Below are 23,487 nucleotides of genomic sequence, written 5' to 3' on the forward strand. Positions count from 1 at the left end.
AACACGAGGTCTCGTCACGATTGGTTCTACTCATATGTGAACACATAAATACTTTTAATAAACTAAGTTAGTAATAACTGAAAGCATAAATAATCCTTTCTTTAATATAATAATAACTGAACGATTTCAAAAGTAATCCAATTGTGAAGGGTTATAATTGTAAGTATAATAAATAATAAAACGGTAGTGAGAAGTGTAGCTCGGAGCAGTGCCTGGGACTGAGACCACAGGTGTAGGCTTCAGGGGCCCCAGTACGAAATACAGGTATGAAACATCGATAAATGAAAAAAAAATCATACATCTAAACTGTTGAGGTATCTTTATTAATTTCTTTAGGAGTTTGAAATATTTTACCCTATATGCTGGTCCCGCAAAAGGAGCGCTGACGCTTCCAACCTGTATATGTTATAGGCAAGTTTTGTTTCCAATTTCAGATAAAAAACCTCCAAAGCAGAGCAGAGGCGGAGGGGCGCCACTGAGCCACGGTTAGCATCGTTCTCTGTATTATTTTACGTTTTAAAAATTAAATAAGAGTTCATAGCCAGTGAAAAGAAGACAATTGTTGGAAGATACCAAGATAGACGACATATGTTGTGGATACGGACAAATAACCAGTGGAAGACGTTTTATAATGAAAACAAAAAACAGAGCGTTAGTGTGATTTCTTTTATGACATGTTTAAAAAATACGACATCTAAAGTAACCAATCTGAAACTGTGAAACGGTGACTAGTGCAGACTAATTATAGTGTTTGTGGGTGTATATACACAACTTATTTACGCAGCTAGCGCCATCTCTTGGAAGTTTACGATCCTAGTTAAAGTTTGTTATTGGATTACCAGTTTCTAATCGAGCCACAAGAGCTCGCTACTAGACGGAAGACATTACACTTTATTGCATTTATTACTCTCAATCTCAAATTAAGAAAAAATAAACATGGAAGAAGTCTTAAGTGCTTTACGGAAAAATCAGAATGATCTAGACGAACAGAAAACAATGATTTTAAAAAACGAAGAAAAAGTAACAGAGCAAATTACACAGAATATTGATAATATACTAGACGCGAAATTTAAATGCTGGGAAGAAAAGTACGAGAACCTCAAAGTTAAGCTGGATTGTCAAGAAATAAGGTTATATTTCTTTGAAAAACAATCTAGACAGAGAAATATCACTTTATTTGGTCTGGAAGAAACTGGATCATCATACTCAAACTTGGAAAATACCCTAACAACTTTTACTAATAAGTACTTAAATGTAAAAGTCGATGGGACACAGAGGGACATACAGGAAGCTAGAAGGATAGGCAAAAAAGGAGATAGACCTAGACCAATAAAAATCACACTGTTAACACTGGGGATTGAAATAAATATACTTAAACAGAAAAAACAACTTAAAAATACTACATACTATTTAAAAGAAGACTACCTAGAGCATATCGTAAAGAATCGGAAAGAATTACAAGAGCAAATGAAGATTGAAAAAGAAAAAGGAAACTCTGTGATCATTGTCTACGATAAATTAAAGATTCTTAACTAAAACCCGAACTCACAAACCAAAACTAAAAGAATGCTTTCCAGTTCACCATACTTTCCAGTTCATCATACTGCCAGTATACTGGCCCCTCAGAACCCTCGGTTATAACCGAGTCTATTGAACTTCCTTAGTGGAAAAAACTCAAACTACTCCTCAAAGAAGCTTGAAAATACAAACAACGTCTTGTAGGCATTAACACTCCTCTCCCACATAGAAAAAACAGAATTAAAAAAAAGACACTTTGGAATAACACTTGCATAAAAGAATCGTCTGCAAGCCTTGTGTAGAATATTTACGACACTGGAGTCAAGGGTTCAATTTGGAGTGCCGATATTAGGGACTGAGCCGACTAAGACCTGCTAAGACTGGTGACTGTTTTAAATAATTGTGTCAAAAGATTTCAGTTTTAAGTACGTAACTATAGACCAATGAAAAGCACTGTGCACTGTATTTGCAAACACTGTGATACAAATTGAATCTAAAGCATGGCTCGGCTTTGTTTTAGTAGTCAGACATTTTTTCGGAAATAATAAAATCTCTTCAGAATTACTTACTTGCCAAAATGTTTAAAAAATTTTACAATTAGGTAAGTAGGCGCTAATATGAGCATTTCCCGGATAATCTGGATAGACTACTATTGGACTTTAATGAGGGATTGTTCTGATTGCTCAGGACCATGACAGAAAGGTTATAGAAAAAGTTTTTTTTTTTAATATTCCTCAATTTTTTTTGATGAACAGCATACACACTTTTTGTTTTCATGTCGTTTTAATGAAGTTAGAGGCCAACCTGTCCCGTGTAAAGTCACACGTGCACCTGCGCCACGAATCAATCTTTTCTCAAAGTTAGTGAGGATGGACAAACGTTCATCTTTCACGCAAAAATTCATAAGGTACTTAACGCATTTAGATAAGAAGATATTAGAATTACATACGTTGGACAGAATAGGTACCTGTAGGTATTTTTTTTATAACTTCGTCATAATATAAAAATAAGTTCAAGCGGGCGAAGCCACGCGTGGATTGCTAGTTCAGAATAGTATCTTTAATCTTTATAATTTCTTTAATCAAATATTTCAAATTAATTCCGTTATTTGGTAAAATACATAAGCCTACCCGGGGTCTAGATACACGTAGTTGAAGGTCCTTCTTGCAGAGAGAAGCAACTATACAAATAATTAATGAATACTGTCTCGATACAACAGGCGCGCTACCGCTGACAGCCAGCAGCCAGTAGCCACCTCCACGAGCCGTCACGGAACTATCGATCGGACGTCCTTGTCCGCAATTACGGCCTTACGTGCAATGCAATGCTGACATTTAGGTACATGCCAAAGCATTTTGTCAATTTTGTAATCAAAAGGGTAATAATAATACAATATTAAAGCTGCAGTAAAAAATAAATATTTTTTTTTGGGAAGCTGTTTAAAATAATATAAAGCAATTCGTCAGCGATGCCAATCTTGATTCCCGACCATAACACGTCGGTACATATTCTCTTAAAAAATCAATAATGAAAATAATATTCCAAATGTATTCAATTAGTGCATGCTTCACAGGTCAACCGCAACTAACGTCACAACGTGGCGCTAGTAAATGTATATAATATATACTTGAACGAAGCCTCGAACCAAAACATTGAAGTCAACTATGTTACGACGCGCACGCGCGGGGGCACGCGGGGGTGGGCGGGACGAGCCGCGTGGGGCGGGCGGCGGCAGTGAGGCGCGCTGCAGCGTCGGAGCCGCGCACGAGAGAGACACGCGAGCCCGCGCGGGCCCCGAGCGATGCGAGCCGGCCCGCACCGCCGCCCGCCGCCGCCCGCCTGACGCCCGCGCGACCCCGCTCGACCTCGTGCGACCCCGCGCGACCCCCACCGGACCTCGCTCGCAGTGAGTTGCGTGCGTCCCCTCGTCTCTCGTTGAGCAGCGAGCGCGATGATGTGAGTCCCCTTACGTAAGAACGGCGAGGGTGGCGAGCAGCAGTCCTCGCGTAAACAGTATCGATCGGGGTCCGCCGTCGCCGCCGCTGCACGTTACACCATGAAAACATATTTTGTTTCCGGTTGCGCTCTGGCTCAATGCTCGAACGTAAATGTAAGGTACTCGGCCAGTCGACGTGACCTCAAAGAGTGCCGTTGATTAACTTTTGTCGTAGAGTTTTTTCTAATATGGTTTGTTTGTTTCCTTAGTTTTTGTAGATGATTGGTTATTTAAATAACTAATTTGGGCGTTAATATATAGTTAAAAATAATTATAAATGTGTTTTTATTTGCGTCCATCAGAATTTTATGTTTAAATTAGAGTAGGTATAGGTTAGATAATATTTCTTTACGCTATGTCCAAAATAAGTGCTTTGGAAGAGAAATAGGTATTTGTTTACAATATTTCTAATAATCAATTCAAGACGATCAACAAAGTGACTATTGTGAGTACCAAGACAGCAATACTAGTCGGCTGGCACAGAAGTATCGTATAATATTAGGAGCGAGTGAGTTTTGACTTTCTATAATCATATAGAAGGAACGTCGTAGACTCACGTTAAGGCAGAAGGTGATTATACGCAGACGGAGTTCCGCGGCGTCTTATACGGACCAATCTCGACAGGTGTGAGGTGAGACGAGCAGTTGTAGGCATTCCTCGGACCCTCGCACGTGTGTGTTACTGGCTTGGACATCATTCTAACATTAGAGCCATGCTTTAATATATGCATACACTGTGTATGGAAGGTAAGCTGGTCGTAGATTCATTCGTAGGTACATAAGTTCAATCCACTCTAAATGTTGTTACGCAATTCACAGTAAGCGCTCGCATATCTGGTTTAGATTTCTATGAATCGCCCTAACTTTGTTGTTGCCAGTTTAATATGAATGTATGTTGCTAGGTGCATGCCTATAGATTTGTAAGTGTGAGAGTAACCAGTGCTCGTCCGGTCGGTTGCAGCGGGCCCGGCGCCCAGGTAGCCGCAGCAGCAGCAGCGCGCGCGTGACGCGAGGCCGCAGCACGCGCGCGGCATGCCGGGGGGCCGCCGGGGGCTCGTAGCCCCGCAGAATACCTTCCTCGAAAATATCATACGCCGCTCCTCATCACAGCGTCAGTATTTCACCTATTCCAAATGTAATAATTATTGCTTTATATTATGTTGCAATTCTTATATCATTTTAGTTTTTTTTGTTATTGTATAGAAAAAAAATGAATATATATATATCAGGTTCACGCTGTATCCCGCACATAGCAGGGTAGGCACTTCTTCGAGTGGGGATCGAACCCACAACCGTAGCGTTACAATCACAGCCTTGTGAAATATTTATTTACGTTTATATTTCCATTTCTTCGCTCTGGTGTCGAGGCAAAGCGCGGCGTTGAGTTCTGCCACTCAACATGCAATGCCTTCAAAATTCGGCAGAAAGTGGGGAACGGAATGTCTTAGTACTAGGTTCCCTCTGCCTACCCTGCTGTGTGCGGGATGCAGCGTGAAGCTGATTTAATTTAATTTATTTTTTTATATATTATATGTACATAATAATAAGAATATAAGAGAGCAAATACGCAACTTCTTTCTTCATATACCTTACCTAGAGGTACAAAATACATTTTAAAAGAAAATATTTAAATGTAAAAAGTGAGTTTGATAAGCTATAAGTTTTGACCAACAGCAGACAGCAGCTTTCTGCTGGCGAACGCGCAGATCGTGGACTACCCGATCGTGTACTGCAACGAGACGTTCTGCAAGATGAGCGGGTACAACCGCGCGGAGGTCATGCAGAAGTCCTGCCGGTATGTCTGCCGGTACATCGTACCGCCACTTACTTGTGGGCAACGTACCACTTTACGAATGTCCCTCTCGTACACAGCTGCACGTGGATGTACGGAGAGCTGACGGAGAAGGAGGCGGTGGAGCGCGTGGACCGCGCGCTCGATCACCACCTCGCCGACCAGTTCGAGATCTTGCTCTACAAAAAGAACCGTACGCTTTTTATTATACACTGCACTAGCGACACTCCTCACAATTATCTGTTTACTAATTTCAGTTACTTTCGTGTTTTAATAACAATATCATTTGAAAAACAATATCCATATTCCATACATAGAAAATCAATAGTTCAGCCAATGAGAGACACCAACACGTAAAAATATTACTAGGAGCCGATAAATGTCCAATTACGGGTGATACGGAATGTTTCTTTAACAATTCTATTTATCTAATTTAGTTATAAAAACACAATTGCATTTAGGTACCTACTTATAGCAAAACCGCGAGAGCTAAACGAGCGTCGACTGGCAAGACGCAACATGACGTCACACGCCGTGCTTTAATCTGATAACAAAAAACGTTGGTGGGGCTCATTCAATGAAACTATTATGAATTTTGTAGCTAGTTTGTCGAACCAAATACTTTATATAGCACGGAAGCGTCAAAGCTCCTTTTACGGGAACATGATATAGGGTCAAATATTTCAAACCCATACCTAAAGAACTTAATCAAGATACCTGTTGAGGTAACTAAACTAAACTAAACTAAACTGTTCAGTTTAGACGTAGGATTTGTGTGAGGCAGTTACGCAAAGGCACCTACGACTACAATCCTTACGACTTGATTTCGGAATGAGGCGTGTGCGTGCGTCGTCCTTAGCAAATGCTGTTTTCTTTTACAATCATTATTTTATTATTTATTATATTGTTTTTTGGGATTTGTTTTAATTGTATTAAGCTTTTATAGAGTAGTTAAAACTGTGGTTTCATTTAAAGTGGTGCTGACAAAACACTCTGTATATATGAGGCCAGTCATGGCGCAGGGGCACAACGCGTGAGTGTAAACACGACTGGTTTTGGGTGTGATCCCCACTCGAGGAAATGAAATATTTATTTCAATTTATATCTTCCTTACTTCGCTCCGGTGTCGAGCGCAAAAGCGCGGCGTTGAGTTCCGCCTGAGTAGCAAAACGCAATGACATTTCTGTGACTAGCGTGTACAAACTCACAAACACAAACAGACAATAAGGTATAAGTTTTTAAAAATCATTGTTTTGAATTCTATTACATTGATGAATCCTCCCAATAATAGGTGTTCTCATATACATATATTCCTATGTACAGACAGCGATCAGTTACAATGTTATTACATGTATAAATATAGATATTAATTACCTATGTAAATAAAATGATTATATAGTAGATAAGTGTCAAGGACATAACGTTGTGTTACCTGTGTGTGTTTGCAGGCACCCCGCTATGGCTGCTGGTGCACGTGGCGCCCATCCGCAACGAGCGCGAGCTGGTGGTGCTGTTCCTGCTCACCTTCCGCGACATCACGGCCCTCAAGCAGCCCATCGACGCCGACGACCCCAAGGGAGGCAAGTCAGACACGCTCATACAATCTCCACCTCGCAAGTCATTACACTTGTTACTTTTTAAATAAGTAAATTATGAGATAAATAATTGAGATTATACCTGTATATCTACTTAGTTTTGGTTACTAACACACTCCGCGTTAGGGCAGAGTAAAGTATATTTGATAAGCCGCGGTTTGACTGAGGCAGGTCTCTCGAAGTTTGCCAAGCTGGCGCGCAGCGTGACGCGCTCGCGCTCGGTGCTGGTGTCGGCGCTGCCGGCGCTTAAGGAGCCGGCGCGCCAGAGCCAGCTCGCGCATGTCAGTACCACAGCATCCCATGTAAACACGCACGCTCTTCTCTTCTACACTTACCGCTAGTCAACCTTCTTTACCGAGGAGTTGCTTGGACGCCCTATGACATTGTCCAGGCAACTTCGACATTATCAATTACGTTTTTATTAAGTAAAATGGAAACGCGGCTATCAATGAATACCTAATAACTATCTCTCACCTCATCACGAAGGCTGCGTGGATGTCCGTGGCCGTGGTCCGCCACGCGGCGATTGTTTTAAATACTTGAACAACATTCACTTGATATTTGCGTTTTTATTTCCAATATTTTTATAATTACTTGAGTTTATAGGATTAAATAAACCAATTCTTTACTAACTACTTTTAATACTGTTAATCTAATAGGATGACTATATTTTATAGCACATTTACAATGTTGTCAAATAGTCTATTTCATTAATTTACCAAATATTACGTAGACAAATATACCTACTTCTTGATATATCTAATTCATTTTAGTGGTCACAGGAACACTAAATTATAATAAATGTTTCTTATGTGAAAGTAAAATGCAGGTTTGATAGTTGCTTAGCACTTTTCACAAACGAATCATAGCAACATGGAAGTAAACATCTTTGGCCTTTCTTTTGTACGCACGACGACACTGCACTTTTCTTGTTGAACCTTCATCGCATATAGACTCTTTCATAAATGTATTGAAATAATAGTCAACATTTAACTTTGCCCCTTGTGGACTGTACGCTGTGTCGGCGCAGGTGCTGTCGCTGTCGGGCGACGTGCTCCCGCAGTACCGCCAGGAGGCGCCGAAGACGCCACCCCACATCTTGCTCCACTACTGCGCATTCAAAGCCATCTGGGACTGGATCATTCTCTGCCTGACCTTTTACACGGCAATAATGGTCCCGTATAATGTCGCATTCAAGAACAAAACTAGCGAGGACGTATCACTTCTAGTCATCGATTCAATAGTCGACGTGGTGTTTTTTATAGACATTGTGCTCAACTTTCATACAACTTTCGTGGGACCTGGCGGTGAAGTTGTGAGCGACCCTAAAGTTATACGGAAGAACTACTTCAAGTCGTGGTTTCTGATTGACCTCCTCTCGTGCCTTCCATATGACGTCTTCAACGCATTTGACCACGACGAAGACGTTAGTATACTTTCTTCTTGTTTGTATAAACCTACAAAGATTACTAAATATAATCGTTATGATGGTGCGAAGCGGCTGCGTGACAATATGTGTACGAGATATAATCCAATTTAATGTTATGAGACTAAGAAAAGTTTCGTTGGATTTAAATTCATATATGTATGTAATTTAATATATGTATGTAAATATAGCAGTTCAGCTAAACACATAACTATAGCTAATACAAGTTCATTGGTAACGTATAGGGCATAGGTAGCCTGTTCAGCGCGTTGAAGGTGGTGCGTCTGCTGCGGCTGGGGCGAGTGGTTCGCAAGCTGGATCGCTACCTGGAGTACGGCGCGGCGATGCTCATCTTGCTGCTGTGCTTCTACATGCTGGTGGCGCACTGGCTGGCCTGCGTGTGGTATAGCATCGGCCGCTCCGACGCCGACTCCGGCCTGCAGTACTCGTGGCTGTGGAAGCTCGCAAACGTCACTCAGAGCCCCTACTCGTACGTGTGGTCTAACGAGTCTGACGGGCCCGAGCTCGTGAACGGACCCTCGCGCAAGACCATGTACGTGACCGCGCTCTACTTCACGATGACCTGCATGACCTCCGTGGGCTTCGGCAACGTCGCCGCCGAGACCGATAACGAGAAGATCTTCACCATCTGCATGATGATCGTAGCAGGTGCCGGAATTCTTCTGTTATTAGTCGGAGCACGATCGCGACTCTCGCGCAGCTCAGGTCGCTGCGTCGAGAGCCGCGCTGCCCCTCACCCTCGTCTCACACCCTGTCCTTTCTTTGTATTTGACATTGATCATCTATTACTTATTTGTGACTTTCTTTATTTCATATTTTCGGTTTCTTTCATTAACTGTAGAAATATAATTACAGTAAAACTAGCTATGCTTGGATTTATTTATTCATTCGTGTTATAAAACATTTCGATTATTTTCCTTCAATCAATTTTTGTTAGGTACTACCTAGCTACTTAATAAAATTTTAATTACTAAGTTTGTATTTTCTTTGGTTAATTATTATTTATGACATTTCTCATATATCCCATACGCAATCCCATCAGCAATCCTGTCCCATGCACCCCACCGTGCAGGCCCACGAAGCGTCACAGTGTGCGGGCGCCGCGCTACTCGGTTTCGCATCACCGAGCTTCTACGATTTTAAACCCTTTAAATTTGTAGAAGCTCCTAAGGTGCAAGGAGGGTCGCGGCTCTCATACATATTACGTTTATCGTCAAGAAGCAAACGCAGTCGAGTGCGCGACAGTTTCTTGTAAATATCTAATCTCATTAAGGTAAGTCAGAGAATGAGATACAACTGTAGAGTCCACATTGTACTCATCTAAGTCTATTACATGATAACATTATTTCATTATGTTTTTTTTATAACTCGCTAAAAGCTAGTTATTCATATTTTACTTGATTGAATTGAACTATTCTTATATAACCATACCAACATAGTTTTAGTAATGTAAGTAACCGTATGTTTGCCAATGTAATAAAGCGGAAGCGTTTGTTTATTTGTTTAAGCGCTAAGATCTCTGGAACTACTGATTCGATTTTGAATGATTTTTTGTTTTGTATGATAGCTACATTTGTCAGGAGTGCTGTAGGCTATATAACATTATTCTTAGTTAGTCTTAAATAACGAAATAATTGTAATAATGGAAGCCATCGAATTACTTTATCCGCGTGCGCTGCGAAAATAGTTAAACTTAGGTATGTAAGTATTGCCAAAAACAGTTCTAAAAAAACGGCATTTTGTGACAAAAAATATTAAAAAAATTGCAAGGTGATATTTCTTCTTTTTATTTAACATTCACGTTGCAACTTACGACCGGAAATTATTCCATCATCCATCACTATTCCATCACTTTAATGAAGATAAGTTTTGGCTTGTATAGTATGTCATTTAGACGTACCTACACTTTTCGATAAAAAACGTAAAATTAAAATAATTTACTGTTCTGTTGACGGCCGCCGCTGATTACATCCCCGCAAGCAGCCGAGCAAATCTTGCACTTTCATCAGAATTATGAAAACAAGTTGTTCATGATTAAATATACCGATCTGTTGGCAAATGCAGCATGAAACAATTATAAGTGGTATGCGGGCGAAACCATGAGTGGGCCGTTTGTAAATAATAATTGCAAAAGCTATAACATTTTAACATTCGTAGATCGATAAGTACAAAAAACTAAAAAAATAACAAAATTAAGTAAAAAAAACTATAACTTAAATTGATGCTAACGATCTAGCTTCGCAATATTTAACAGCCCTGCTTTACGCGACGATATTCGGGCACGTGACCACCATCATCCAGCAGATGACCTCCGCCACCGCCAAGTACCACGACATGCTCAACAACGTGCGCGAGTTCATGAAGCTGCACGAGGTGCCGAAAGCGCTGAGCGAGCGCGTCATGGACTACGTGGTGTCCACGTGGGCTATGACTAAGGGCCTCGACACCGACAAGGTGGGTGGTGGGTGGTGGGACGCGACGACTGAAGACGTCGACATATTTATTTTACACGACCCGTGTTGGTGTTGTAGGTGCTGAACTATTGCCCGAAAGACATGAAGGCCGACATCTGCGTGCACCTCAACCGCAAGGTGTTCAACGAGCACCCCGCGTTCCGGCTGGCGTCGGACGGTTGCTTGCGCGCGCTCGCCATGCATTTCCACATGTCGCACTCGGCGCCAGGGGACCTGCTCTACCACACCGGGGAGTCCATCGACTCGCTCTGCTTCATTGTCACAGGCAGCCTCGAGGTGATACAGGACGATGAGGTCGTAGCCATACTAGGTAAGTCGTGCATATTAACAAGGTATACCCATTAAATAGCTTATTGTATTTTTAAATATTATTTGATGTGACATTTGATCCTGCGCCTGTCAGGTTCACAAAGTGTGACTGTAAAACTGGAACTGACGACTGGTTGTGGGTTCCATCCCCACTTGAGATGAAATATTTATTTAAATTTATACCTACCGTGAAGACTGTGCAGTTTGGAGATGTGGGTAAGTGAACTTTGCCGCCCACAATCTCATGTAACACCAGAGTTGCCGGCCTTTAAGGAAGAGGTAGAAGTTCTTTTTAGAGGTACCCGTGTCGTATCGATCTGGAAACATTGCCGCAGGCAGTGGCAGGTCAAAGAGTTCCTAAGGACTTTTTTCTTATGTATGAAGTGTTCTGATATGTTTTTACGTTGTTCTATTTTCAGGCAAAGGGGACGTGTTTGGTGACTCTTTTTGGAAGGACAGCGCCGTGGGTCAGTCAGCTGCGAACGTGCGCGCTCTCACCTATTGCGACCTCCACACCATTAAGCGAGACCGCCTACTCGAGGTTCTCGACTTCTATCAGGCGTTTGCGAACAGTTTCGCCAGAAATCTGACTTTGACTTACAACTTGCGGCATCGGTTAATATTTCGAAAGGTTAGATATCCTTAGGTTTATTAATTTTTAAAGCATCTACTTTATCTCGATTATATAGGTATTAGAGGCCAGCCTTGGCGCAGTGACACAAGTGTGTAAACGCGACAGGTTTGGGTTCGATTTCCACTCGAGGAAATGAAATAATTAATATTTCTTCGCTCTGGTGTCGAGGTAAAGCGCGGCGTTGAGTTCCGGTACTCAACACGCAATGCCTCCAGAATTCAGCGGAAAAAGAAGAACGGAGTATCTGTGTGCGGTATACAGCATGAATCTGAAAAAAAAACTGAAAAAAGGATAGGCATTATCAGAGAGTCAGGGACTGGCTAGACTTACAGATTCATTTCTTTTATAAAATTATGTCTTTCCTGGAAAAATAGTTATTTCTAGATTTCTAGATGGGTATCTCAACCGGTATGGCTTCACTTGCATTTTGTGACTTATCCCATGCGTCATAAATGTGCTTTAGGAGTGCAGCACCCGCATCCGTAATGGACCTGCCTTTGGTGAAACCATATTGCTCACTATGGAAACAATTGTTAATATTTAAGAAAATTGTGAGCTGGTCAAATATTATTTTTTGTTATCCCGCACACAGCAGGGTAGGCAGAGGGAACCTAGTGTTAAGACACTCCGTTCCCTATTTTCTGCCAAATTCTGAAGAAATGCAAATATAAACGTATATCAATATGAGTGGGGATCGAACCCACAAGCGTCGCGTTACAGTCATACCCTTGTGCCGCTGCGTCACGACGGCCTCAATAATAAACCTAATATAATGTCAGATAAGTAATCACCAAATGTCTAAAATGAATTGTAAATAAGTATTTATAAAACTGCTCATTTGGGGTTTATTTGTGGACGGCAGGTGGCGGACGTGCGGCGCGAGCGCGAGCTCATGGAGCGGCGCAAGCGCGAGCCGCAGCTGGAGCAGGCGCAGGACCACCTCGTGCGCAAGATCTTCTCGCGCTTCCGGCGCGAGCGTAGCGTGGCGGCGACGCCCGCGCCCGCGCCCGCGCGCGCCTCCGCGCCCGATCCCGAGCGCGGCGACGGTACCGCCTCCTCGCATACTCCTTACGACCACGCTCGTGGCTCGCTCTCGTTCTCCATCGGTACAAGGAGCACTTGTTCAGGTTCCACCGGCACGAGTGCGTCCAACGGCGGCTCGGAGGAGGGCAAGCCGGGCGCGGCGGGCGGCGCGGGCGCAGCCGGTGAGGGCGCGGGCGGTGGCGGCGCGGCGGCCGCGCGCGGCAAGTGGGGGCGGCTGCTGGCGGGCGGCTCGCTGGACGCGGGCGACGCGCCGCGTGCAACCTTCACACGCTCAATGAGCGCGCGCGATCGCCCCGCACCGCCCGACACCACCACTACGCCACTTTCGCTCAAGGTGACATTGTTAATATTATCAATCAATCAATCAATCAAATCAGCCTATTCGGATCCACTGCTAGACACTCTCCCAGGGTGCGCCAAAGCTCCCGATCCTCCGCCTTCCACATCCAATCAAAGCCAGCAATCTTCTTCTGGTCGTCGGTCCATCGAGCTGGAGGGCGCCCACCGCTACGCTTGCCGGTCCTTCAACAGATGTGTCCAGCCCATTGCCAGTTCTACGTACTAATTTTGCGAGCGATTTCGGTAACTCCGGTTCTTTTCCGGATAACCTCATTTCTGATTTTATCTTTCAAAGAGACTCCGAACATAGCTCGCTCCATAACACGTTGGGCGACTTAAAACTTGTGGACTAGACCGACTGTTAGTGGCCACGTTTCGGCACCGTATGTCAAGACTGGCAAAACGCACTGGTTAAAGACTTTTTGTCTTCAGACATTACGTACAAGGAGATGCGATGTATTCGTAGAATAAGCGGAGTCAGTTTAGCTGCTATTGGCAGGTACTAGTGAAAATGTCATGGTGAGAATGAAAAAGAACTTGCCTGGTTGGTTTGGGCACGTCTATGAGAATTCAAAATGAGTGATGAAAGAATGACCATTATATGAGTGATGAAAGAATGACCAATATTTATAAAAAAATAGTGAGTGGTAAGGGAGGCAGGATGAGAAATCAGTTGACTTTTGAAAATATAGAACCATTGATATTGGAGGATGGTCACGTAAAAAGCATGAAGACCCCGAGGGCATCTTTGAAGAGATTGATGAAAATAAACGAGGCGAAAGAGGTATGCCTCTATTATAAATAGATATATATTTACACTCAAGATGTTGGTACTAAGATACGTAAGCGATGCGGAGTAAGCAAGTATTGTTTGAACCGAAAGAACAAGAGGTTAGCTGTAGAATATGGATAAATAGAATCCTGCAATCACAGGTTCGTCTTCACGTAAGACGGGACTCCCGAGTTATTTACATTTTATGTGAACTAGTGATTCATTACTTTTGGTTCACCACTCGCAAAATACTGGCTGACAGCTTTATATAATAAACAATAATACCTAAGGGAAATGTACGGGGGTTCGGCAGTTTAAGGCTCTTACCTATAACTGTAAACTATTGTAAATACATTATTAAAGGTTATTATATCAATTTGCAAATTTTAGTGTGATCAAAGTGGGTCTTTTGGCAGTAATTTAATGTGTGAAATATGCGGTTTAACTTAAGCTTAATTTTTATATTAATTTATTTGTGGATCTCTTGATTGAACCCTACTTTGTGATGAAATTTAGCTCTGTTCCTAACTTCGTGAGTTTGTGGCCCCTATTTCGGGTCACAAGTTTTTACCTCGCGAGTAAGGTTTTATAATAAAAAAATAAACACCTTTATACGTTTTGATTGTAAAGAATTTGTAAATAAAAAATAAATTATAAGCAAAAAACATTTTTAGAAAAAGCTTTTGTTTAAACGCCCTAAAAAGGAAAAAATAAAATTTGTCTTTTAAATTTTAACTATCAACTCATAATAACCTCATTGTACACAATTTATGTGACTATAAAAGCTTGTCGCGTTAATCAATATTTAATTAAATTGAAACTTAGCAGATTTTATATAATTATATTAGCACTAGTTTAGTTACACAAGTAAATCGCGCGACAAGTACAATGAGGTTATGAGTTGATAGTTAAAATTTAAAAGACAAATTTTATTTTTTCAAATTAAGTTTAAATAAAAGCTTTTTCTAAAAATGTTTTTTTGCTTATATTTTATTTTTTACTTTTTAGTTACCACTGGCTAGGTTTCTCACACTAGATGTCACATTATTTTTCTAATTATTCTCGGCAAGCCCTTTCATTTGACCGGTATTGCAGATGTGCATAAATAATAACTATTCCGCCATCTTAGATTTAGGAAAACGTCACACTTTTCAAGTTACTCTCAACGAGCCTTTTCAATAGATATCCATATTGTAGAAGTAGACCCAAAAATAACTATTCGGCTATCTTGGATGGTCCGCCATATTGGATTTAGAATGACGTTAGATTATTTTTCGAGTTGCTCTCAACGAGCCCTTTCATTTGATATCCATATTGCAGAATTGCAAAAATAATAACTATTTGGTCATCTTGGATGGTCCGCCATATTGGATTTAGAATGACGTTAGATTATTTTTCGAGTTGCTCTCAACGAGCCCTTTCATTTGATATCCATATTGCAGAATTGCAAAAATAATAACTATTTGGTCATCTTGGATGGTCCGCCATATTGGATTTAGAATGACGTTAGATTATTTTTCGAGTTGCTCTCAACGAGCCCTTTCATTTGATATCCATATTGCAGAATTGCAAAAATAATAACTATTTGGTCATCTTGGATGTTCCGCCATATTGGATTTATTATAACGTCACATTATTTTTAGAGTTACGGTCAACGACCCATTTCATTTAATATCTATATTGTAGAAGTAGACTTACGCCCAATGTTAATAATCGATCCTAATCCATAAATTGCTACCATAGATTAAAATATCAATCTATTTTTTGAGTTTAGCTTGCCAATAACCTATCGAAGTACTTCATTTTCAATCTTTAACTTCAATCTATCGTTGGGAGGACTAACTGGAGATGAAGAGGGAACTTTGTATGAAAGTTACAGCTTGTGCGTGCCAATAAACGATCTGTCCATTTTGACATTACGTTGGATAGCAAAAATGACAGCTAATTGCGATCCGACATATTTTGGGGTTTACTTTATCATATCCCCGGATTGCAAAATTGCATTTATATTATATTTGATTTTTAAAGTAAATAAATATGTGGAGTGACATTTCTTCGAGTGATAGTAATGATAGTGTTATGTAGTCAGTGTCAGCAATTACAAATATATGCAGTGAGCATATAAAAATATATCAAGAGAGTGCTAAAAACTTCTATCAAGTTGGTGCCTTTCCTGGAGTTATTGCTGCAATTGATTGCACTCGAACACTTATGTGCTTAATCGCCATGTGAGTATTATTAAGTTATATAAAGTTTTCTTTACAAAAGCAGGCAAATTATGGAAACTTTTTTTTGTATACTTAATCTTAGTTACTAATTACCATTTCATTTCTTAATTTGAGCTCTGGGCTTATTAATTTCAGTTGCTGATTTTCCAAATTACTATCTCATATATTTGTAAAATAATATTTTATATTTTATTATAGGCAGCAAAATGTGATGCAAGACATTATGGTAATCAATGGAAGTAAAGTACCAAATAGACCATATTTATTAACACAAGTTCTTAATCCAAGTACTAAAGCAAAGCTGCAAGCAAGCATATATTAAACCAGGAACATAATAGAAAGGTATTATGTTAACCTAATATTACCTATGGTATGGAAAAAAGGGGACGGACCATATAAAAAAAATCTTATTATAATTTATTAGTATGATGTGTAAATAGTATTAAACTTATTAATATTCATGAATTATATACCTAATATAGAAATTTTATATTTTTAGAACATTTGCAAGATAATTTCATATTATGGCACTCCATTTGCAGAGATCTTAATTTGGAGGAAGTACCAGGAATGGAAATACCTTCATGACATGATAGATAATGAGGACAGCGCTGCAATATAAGATATCACAGAAAGGACGTAAATAATTGTTTTATAAGATGAATAATTATTCAAATATTTTATATTTATTAATTACTTAAGCGAGAAGATTGTTAGTTAATCATAGTTTTACTTGTTCTTGGGGGTGAATAAGGAAAACACACATTGTATTGTAATTTTTTTATTATTAAAAAAATGTAACCTATTTTTTTATTTGTCTCTTTATATAAACATTTTTTATTTCTTAATTCTAGCTTGCTCCATGTTTAGTAATTTTATCAGCTTTATTCTCCATACATTTCTTATAAGCTACAAAATATTTAGTGAATTTCTTGCAATCACTGTTTTGTTTTTACTGAAAAAAATAAAATATTTATTAGTTCATTGTTCAATAAAGCATTCATCAATATAAGTTAAAATAATAATCTTGCACTTAATCTTTTCTGTTCTATTTGTTTTATCCTTTTTCTTTTATTTGTGTGCAATAAAGTATAAACTAACTAACTAACTAATCTCAAATTTTATTCTTTGTTATCCAATGTAGCAATAAACAATATGAAATTGAAATAGCCAAGCAAAGCGATATTAATATTATAATGAATTCAAAAATTCTTTAGAGGCTAACGCCTTTATATAATTTTTTGCATGTATATTTAAACTTAATAAACAAAATTATGAATACATACGATACTTACCTTACTATGCCGGACTCCATTAATGAAATTAAAATAATTATCTTTAGTTCAGTTTAGTTGTAATTTTATGGCGTTTCAAGTTATGTTTAATAATTTATACATGAAAATGGGTTAGGAATAAAGTATCTTAAAACTAACAATTAATTATTATATTATAAAAACATATGCTGTCAAAATGACATGTTCAAGTTCCATTGTACGCACCTAAGCATATTGCATTAAGTTTTAAAAAGTGTTTTAATATTATTAATTTTTATTCTTTTTTAATATTTTGGGACTTAAAGATTTATTATTTTATTAAAAATAGTTTTTATAGGACTTTTATAAGTAATAATAATTAATTTTAAATTTAATTTAGCATATATATTAGGATTTTGTTAATTAAAAAAAGATACGTAAAACGAAACTATCGTTACCGCAGGGAGGGCCCTGCAATCCACTTTTGATGATAAGTTGACATTATCCGGAATGGTTATTGGCATGCAGGTTAGAGATTGGATAGATATGTCGAACATTCCAAGATGGACGTTAACTGGAGATCGGAGATACATTATTAATTTCGGGCGTCAATAGATACTCGGCTATCTTCGATATCCTCCTTATGGGATTTAGAATGACATCACATTATTTTTCGAGTGTTGCTCTCAACAAGCCCTTTCTTTTGATACCCATATTGTAGAAGTACATTAAAAACAACTATTCTGCCATCTTGTACGGTCCGCCATATTACATTTAGAATGACGTCACATATTTTATCGTGCATTGTCATCCAACGTAAACGTGTATACAAAATTTCAGCTCAATCGGTTGACGATATCTACTTCAAAATTGAGCGCAAAGATTTCACCCGAACCCACATACATACATTGCAAGTTAAATAAAAGGTTAGATCAGTTTATCGACATTAAAACTTTTATTAAAAAAAATCAAATTAAATCATCTTCACGCTGTATCCCGCACACAGCAGGGTAGGCAAAGGGAACCTAGTGTTTTTAAGACACTCCGTTCACCACTTTCTGCGGAATTCCGAAGGCATTACATGTTAAGTGGCAGAACTCAACGCCACGCTTTGCCTGAAATGTAAATTTAAATAAATATTTTCTATTTTCTATACTATTTCTATTTTCATCTCCTCGAGTGGGGATCGAACCCACAACCAGTGGGTTTTACAGTCACACTTTGTACCCCTACGCTACGACTGGCCTCAACTTTTATAATTTACAAATTATAAAAGCTCAGTTTAAAAAAAACAACTACATTTTTGAACTTTTATATACTTGTTTTATAAAAAAATATAAAAAAGTTCAAAATTCAAGTTTAATTTTTTTAAGCTAGCTATGCCAGTTTATAGAACTAGGTATATTTTTGGCTAATGGTTTTTATTTTCGCAACCAGTTTGTACGGCATTTTGTGTTTAGTATATTCTTGAAAAAATAAAAAGATCTTTATTTAGACTTATAACAAGGTAAACAATATTAACAAAGACAGAGAAATCAATGTGTTTATTTTACGTAGATTTATTTGTCACGAATTTAGAGAAAATAATGAAATGTAGGGGATCTTGTTTCGTGTCACTGATTTTGGTAACTTCCGCAGTTCTGTTTATTCAGTATTTTTTACATTATGTAAAGTAGTCATTAACTACCATGTATATTCGAAAAAATACACAAATATAAACCATTTAAGGTTGATTAAAAAAACAAAATTGCATTGGCAGTACCTATACGAATTTAGCTTAAAATTATTAATTCAGGTTACCTTTAAAATAGTAATATAGAAATTTAAGTGAACAAAATATATACCGAATTTCGATCACCAGAAACCTTAATCATAATAAATACATTAACTGATTTTAAGCTTTAAATTTAAAATATCTCAATTATTACATAAATATAAATTTATTAAAAGGAATCTAACATCTCCCTAATTCGGTGGTAACACGAAATAGCGGACACTTGATAAATAAAATGACTGCTATTTCGTGAATCGATTTATTGCAACTTTAAAAGAATTTTATACTTCCATCTATTTTTTTTTTCAATAAAATGTTTTTTTATAGAATACTAAAAAGCATATATTCAATGTTTTATTCGAATAACTTACCTTTGTCTTTCTACAACCTTAAGAAATTCTTACGCTAGTCTTACGGTGGCAAGCATCGCAGACACGTTACAATGCAGTTTGTAGCCAACTCTGCGTTTAAAATGTCGCTATACGCTCAATTTTATCATTAAAATATTGTTATTTAATTTTTAGACAGTTGAAAGTATAAAGATTATATACCAATATATAGTTTACGTAAATGATACGTAAATTGCGTATTATTTTTGCCAGAAGCAAAACTCACGACGTACTAGCACGAAGTTACCGTCACTTACCTTATATACCCTCTACGCTTCTACTTATTTACAATTTATTACAAAAGATAATTAGTAATTGCATTAGATAGCGATCGAAGCACTATGGTCTCTGTTGCATTGCGATTGCTTGTATTAGAAACAAATGGGCATTCTTATGATTTGCTTATGTACTTGCTACAAATTTAATGTGTTAATACTGACAGACCGCCTTTGGCCGTGGTCGCGCCGGCAGCGTGCTGGGCGCAGCGTCGCGACGCGAGCCCATCGACGAGGAGGCGGACGAGCGCCGGCCGCACCCCGCGCCTGCGCCCGCCGGCCCCGCGCCCTCTCCGCCACCGCCCGCGCCCGCGCCGCCGCCGCCGCCGCCCGCGCCCTCTTCGCACGACGCGGCGCTGGCGGAGCTGCGGCGCGACGTGCGCAATGAGGTGCAGCGGCTCCAGCAGAAAGTATGTGTGCATAATTAATATGTGCAAACTTAAATAAAACCTAAATTGTAAATAATATTGTTAGAAATCAGAAGTGAAGTATATTTAAAAAAAAACTTTCCGATATATCAACACTCGCTTTGCCTGCTCCAGTCTAGTGTCATTATAAATAGGTGGTAACCAATTTATTATGAAAATAGCAATTAATTAACCAAATAAATAATTGTCCAAATAATCCAGTCCGTCAACAACATTTTATTTACTTCAAAATCAAGAAAGTTGAAAAATGATGAGTTTACTTATTAAGAAAATGTATAAATAAATCAGCATAGCGGGATTTAAACTCTAAGCACTCTGACCACTCAGCCATAGAACGCATGGTTCTCGAGAAGGATAAACAACAATGCTGTCTTATATACAGGTTGAACGGATATCATAATATGACCGATGCGACGCACAGTAGCTGTACTGTATCATTTACTATACTAGTTTATTTTTTAGTATTAAAATGCGTCTCAAGTTTGAAAACAAGTCGGCTTTTTGGTGATTTTAGATGTCAAGTATTAAAAAAATAATTTATGTTATTTAATATTTACGATACCGTAAAATGTGAATAGAAAAAATATTCGATTTGAAATTTAATATTCACTTCAAAAATATAATTATAAAAATCATATCATTATCAATGAAATCGATAAATTTATCTCACGCCTTCGTGAATAGGGTATGATATAGCTATGCGTATGGCTGAGCACTTAAACGCGTTCAAATCCTGCTACATTAAAATTTTTATGCTAAGTGTGGAATAACAATTTAAAATTGTTAAAAATGAGCGAAATTATTAATACTTTACACCTACTTATTTACTACTTTTTTTGGAGTAAGTATAGTTTTGAAGTTGTTTAGTTATTTTTTATATTTTATTCTTTTACTATTTAGTTTTACTTAATTTAAAGTGACTCTTATTATCAATTTTAAAAGAAACAGGAATACCTCAATAATATAAACGAAAACATCGTCTTTGTATATAAATTCTTTATTTTTGACGAAATTTGCATGAGAATATTAAGTAAGTAGTTGTAACATTTTTATCAGCGCTCCAAGTAACAGTTCCATGGTTATTCGGTACAGTTTTTAATCTTTACATAATCTCCAAGTCAATATGGGCAAGTTTAACGACTCCACTTATCCACTAGATCTAGAAGTTTAGGAATTATACCTACTTACAATCATCAGCTTAGCAATGATGTCATGCCAGTAAGCATGGCTTTAACCTTAACTCCTAGCCAGACACCCTTTAATTCTAATAAGCTATAAGCGCCTACGAACATATAAGGAGCAAATAGTACTTACTTTTTAGATATTAGGTAATTAAAATTAATCCGTACACTACTACTACTACTACTACATCACAACATCCGTAGGCGCTTTTAATTTATTAGGGTTTAGAGATGTCTAAGTGCCCAGTGCCTGGTCATTTAAAATCAAATAAATTAGCTTCACGCTGTATCCCGCACACAGCAGGGTAGGCAGAGGGAACCTAGTGTAAAGACACTCCGTTCCGCCGAATTCTGGAGGCACCGCGTGTTGAGTGGCGGAATTAAACGCCGCGCTTTTAACTTTTGAAGAACGGAAGTCTAAAAATTGAGCATTATCATTTAACAAACGTACCCTAATAGTACTTACTGGGGCTGGGTGTGAGTGCACAGGGACTTTTAGGTTTTGTAACATAACGAGGGTGTGGCTGTTTTAGGCTCCCTCTCTATAGGAAACGCGCATCGGTACGTCATATATAGGTAAAAATACGTAGGTATATGTACATATATGGTTCTAGTTGTCGATGTATTTGATCAAAGATACAGAACTAATATTGGTAACCACTATCACTTGACAGTTGGGACGAGTGGAAGAATTACTAACCCTGCTAGCATCACGGCTCGGCGCCGACCCCGGCGACGGCGTGGACGAGCGCGGAGAGCGGGGGGAGCGCACCGAGCGGGTGGAGCGGGGGAGCGACCCCGCCGCCGTCGCGCGCAAGCGGCGCACCAAGGTGTCTATCTGACGCCACAAGTCTGACTGTGAACGGGATGGCTGTGAGCTTAATTCCCATTCGAGGGAGTGACTTATTTTCATATCTTCACTCTGATGAGAGGACATTGCGAAGACAAGCGCGGCATTGAGTTTCCCCACTCAATACACAATGACTCAAAAAATGAGCAGCGCGCGAGGAACGGAGTGTCGCAACGTTGCAATGGACTAACTTAACTCTTTGCCTAATTCTGTTCGCGGGACGAAGCGTGAACAATTGCGTATTGTAATGTAATTGCTTTCAGGCGCGGAGTAAAGGCGCCGCCCCGCAGGTGCCCACGCCCACTACGCCGGGGGAGCCCCCGGGCGCGGTGTAGCGCGCGGCGGCGGGGGGCGCCCCCCGCGCCTCCTGCACAGACCCGCTTTTCTAGTAAAGCACTCGCGCAGCTTCCCGCCGGCGGCCGGGGGCGTGGGGGGTTTGTGGGGGACCCACTCCTCGCCGAGTATTATTTTTGTACACAAAATAATTATTATCACCCGCTAGAGATAAGTAATTTCGCTCTGACTGATTCTATTTGAGGCGAGGTCGCGTTAGTTTTTTTGAGATGCTTTATTCTGCTATTTATTAAGTAATAAGAATGTTTGAATACTGCCGACGCGCCCCCCCCCGCGCCTCGCCCGCGCCATCGGCTCTCGGCACTGTTATATAGCAATATGTTAATCTATACATAGTCTATATTTAGGAGTTTGTAAAAATATATAAATATAAATTATATACACTTAATGTAATATTTAAAATTTGGAAAGCAATACTTTGTCGATTTTCTTTCACTACAATTCTTTAATATTCTTCGAACAGGATTAAGTACACAAATGACCAAATATTTTCTTATCGCGATGATATTCTATAATATATAATAATAAATAATTATAATGCAATATGCGACTCCGACAGACCTCGCGACCTTCGCGGGGTCTTCGCGGGGGTCGGCCTCGTTGTAGCGTGTAAAGGTTTATTTTGTTATCTTTATGTACTGTATAGTCATTCCTAATACATATCTAAGTGAAGCGCGAGCTCTGTTGTCCTAGGTTTATTATTTATTGTTAATGTTTTGAAATTCTACGCGCGTCGCGGGCGCTCCTATTGTCTTCTAATGAGAAATATATTCACTGAAAACATACATTAAGTGTTTTATTCTCTACAACTATACATTCAATTTGATTCCTAGTTT

At 39.2% G+C, this 23,487-nt stretch overlaps 2 protein-coding genes and 3 long non-coding RNA genes across 16 annotated transcripts; 4 read left to right on the plus strand and 1 right to left on the minus strand.

Annotated features, from left to right (window-relative positions):
* The first annotated feature begins 30 nt into the window (after positions 1-30).
* LOC146530593 (uncharacterized) lies at positions 31-3,785 on the plus strand. The gene is made up of 3 exons (XM_085198981.1): positions 31-2,425; positions 2,738-2,856; positions 3,092-3,785. Exon 1 carries the CDS (start codon positions 937-939, stop codon positions 1,534-1,536), a length of 600 nt encoding a protein of 199 aa, XP_085055107.1. The 5' UTR covers positions 31-936; the 3' UTR covers positions 1,537-2,425; positions 2,738-2,856; positions 3,092-3,785.
* LOC146530594 (uncharacterized) lies at positions 3,183-3,785 on the plus strand. The gene is made up of 2 exons (XR_014878840.1): positions 3,183-3,474; positions 3,724-3,785. It is a non-coding gene; the product is annotated as an uncharacterized LOC146530594 (long non-coding RNA).
* Positions 3,471-23,436, plus strand: eag (potassium voltage-gated channel protein ether a go-go). 12 transcript variants are annotated; one of them, XM_085198975.1, is made up of 16 exons: positions 3,471-4,145; positions 4,475-4,648; positions 5,188-5,308; positions 5,386-5,498; positions 6,754-6,885; positions 7,072-7,202; positions 7,931-8,326; positions 8,572-8,995; positions 10,602-10,801; positions 10,879-11,131; positions 11,550-11,761; positions 12,627-12,810; positions 12,892-13,142; positions 20,006-20,248; positions 22,122-22,277; positions 22,561-23,436. In XM_085198975.1, exons 2-16 carry the CDS (start codon positions 4,546-4,548, stop codon positions 22,630-22,632), a joined length of 2,991 nt encoding a protein of 996 aa, XP_085055101.1. In that variant the 5' UTR covers positions 3,471-4,145; positions 4,475-4,545; the 3' UTR covers positions 22,633-23,436. The 12 variants fall into 12 exon arrangements, with proteins under 12 accessions (XP_085055101.1, XP_085055102.1, XP_085055091.1 ...); XM_085198976.1 differs by having other exon boundaries at positions 4,475-4,624; positions 7,072-7,181; XM_085198965.1 differs by having other exon boundaries at positions 3,471-3,705; positions 3,817-4,145; positions 12,627-13,142.
* On the plus strand, positions 13,153-16,952 carry LOC146530596 (uncharacterized). The gene is made up of 3 exons (XR_014878842.1): positions 13,153-16,147; positions 16,346-16,489; positions 16,647-16,952. It is a non-coding gene; the product is annotated as an uncharacterized LOC146530596 (long non-coding RNA).
* LOC146530597 (uncharacterized) lies at positions 16,918-18,323 on the minus strand. The gene is made up of 2 exons (XR_014878841.1): positions 17,443-18,323; positions 16,918-17,102 (listed from the first exon to the last, which is right to left on the minus strand). It is a non-coding gene; the product is annotated as an uncharacterized LOC146530597 (long non-coding RNA).
* Positions 23,437-23,487: the final 51 nt, after the last annotated feature.

This window comes from Heliconius melpomene, chromosome 16 (assembly GCF_056956725.1).
Source record: "Heliconius melpomene rosina isolate 202511_hmr_F chromosome 16, ASM5695672v1, whole genome shotgun sequence".
Classification (NCBI taxonomy): domain Eukaryota; kingdom Metazoa; phylum Arthropoda; class Insecta; order Lepidoptera; family Nymphalidae; genus Heliconius; species Heliconius melpomene.

Coding starts and splice junctions, on each gene's coding strand:
- LOC146530593 (XM_085198981.1), top strand. CDS start 937: ATGGAAGAAGTCTTAAGTGCTTTACGGAAAAATCAGAATGATCTAGAC.
- eag (XM_085198965.1), top strand. CDS start 4,546: ATGCCGGGGGGCCGCCGGGGGCTCGTAGCCCCGCAGAATACCTTCCTC. Junction 5,309..5,385: donor GTCATGCAGAAGTCCTGCCG/GTATGTCTGCCG, acceptor TCTCGTACACAG/CTGCACGTGGATGTACGGAG. Junction 11,132..11,549: donor TGAGGTCGTAGCCATACTAG/GTAAGTCGTGCA, acceptor TTCTATTTTCAG/GCAAAGGGGACGTGTTTGGT.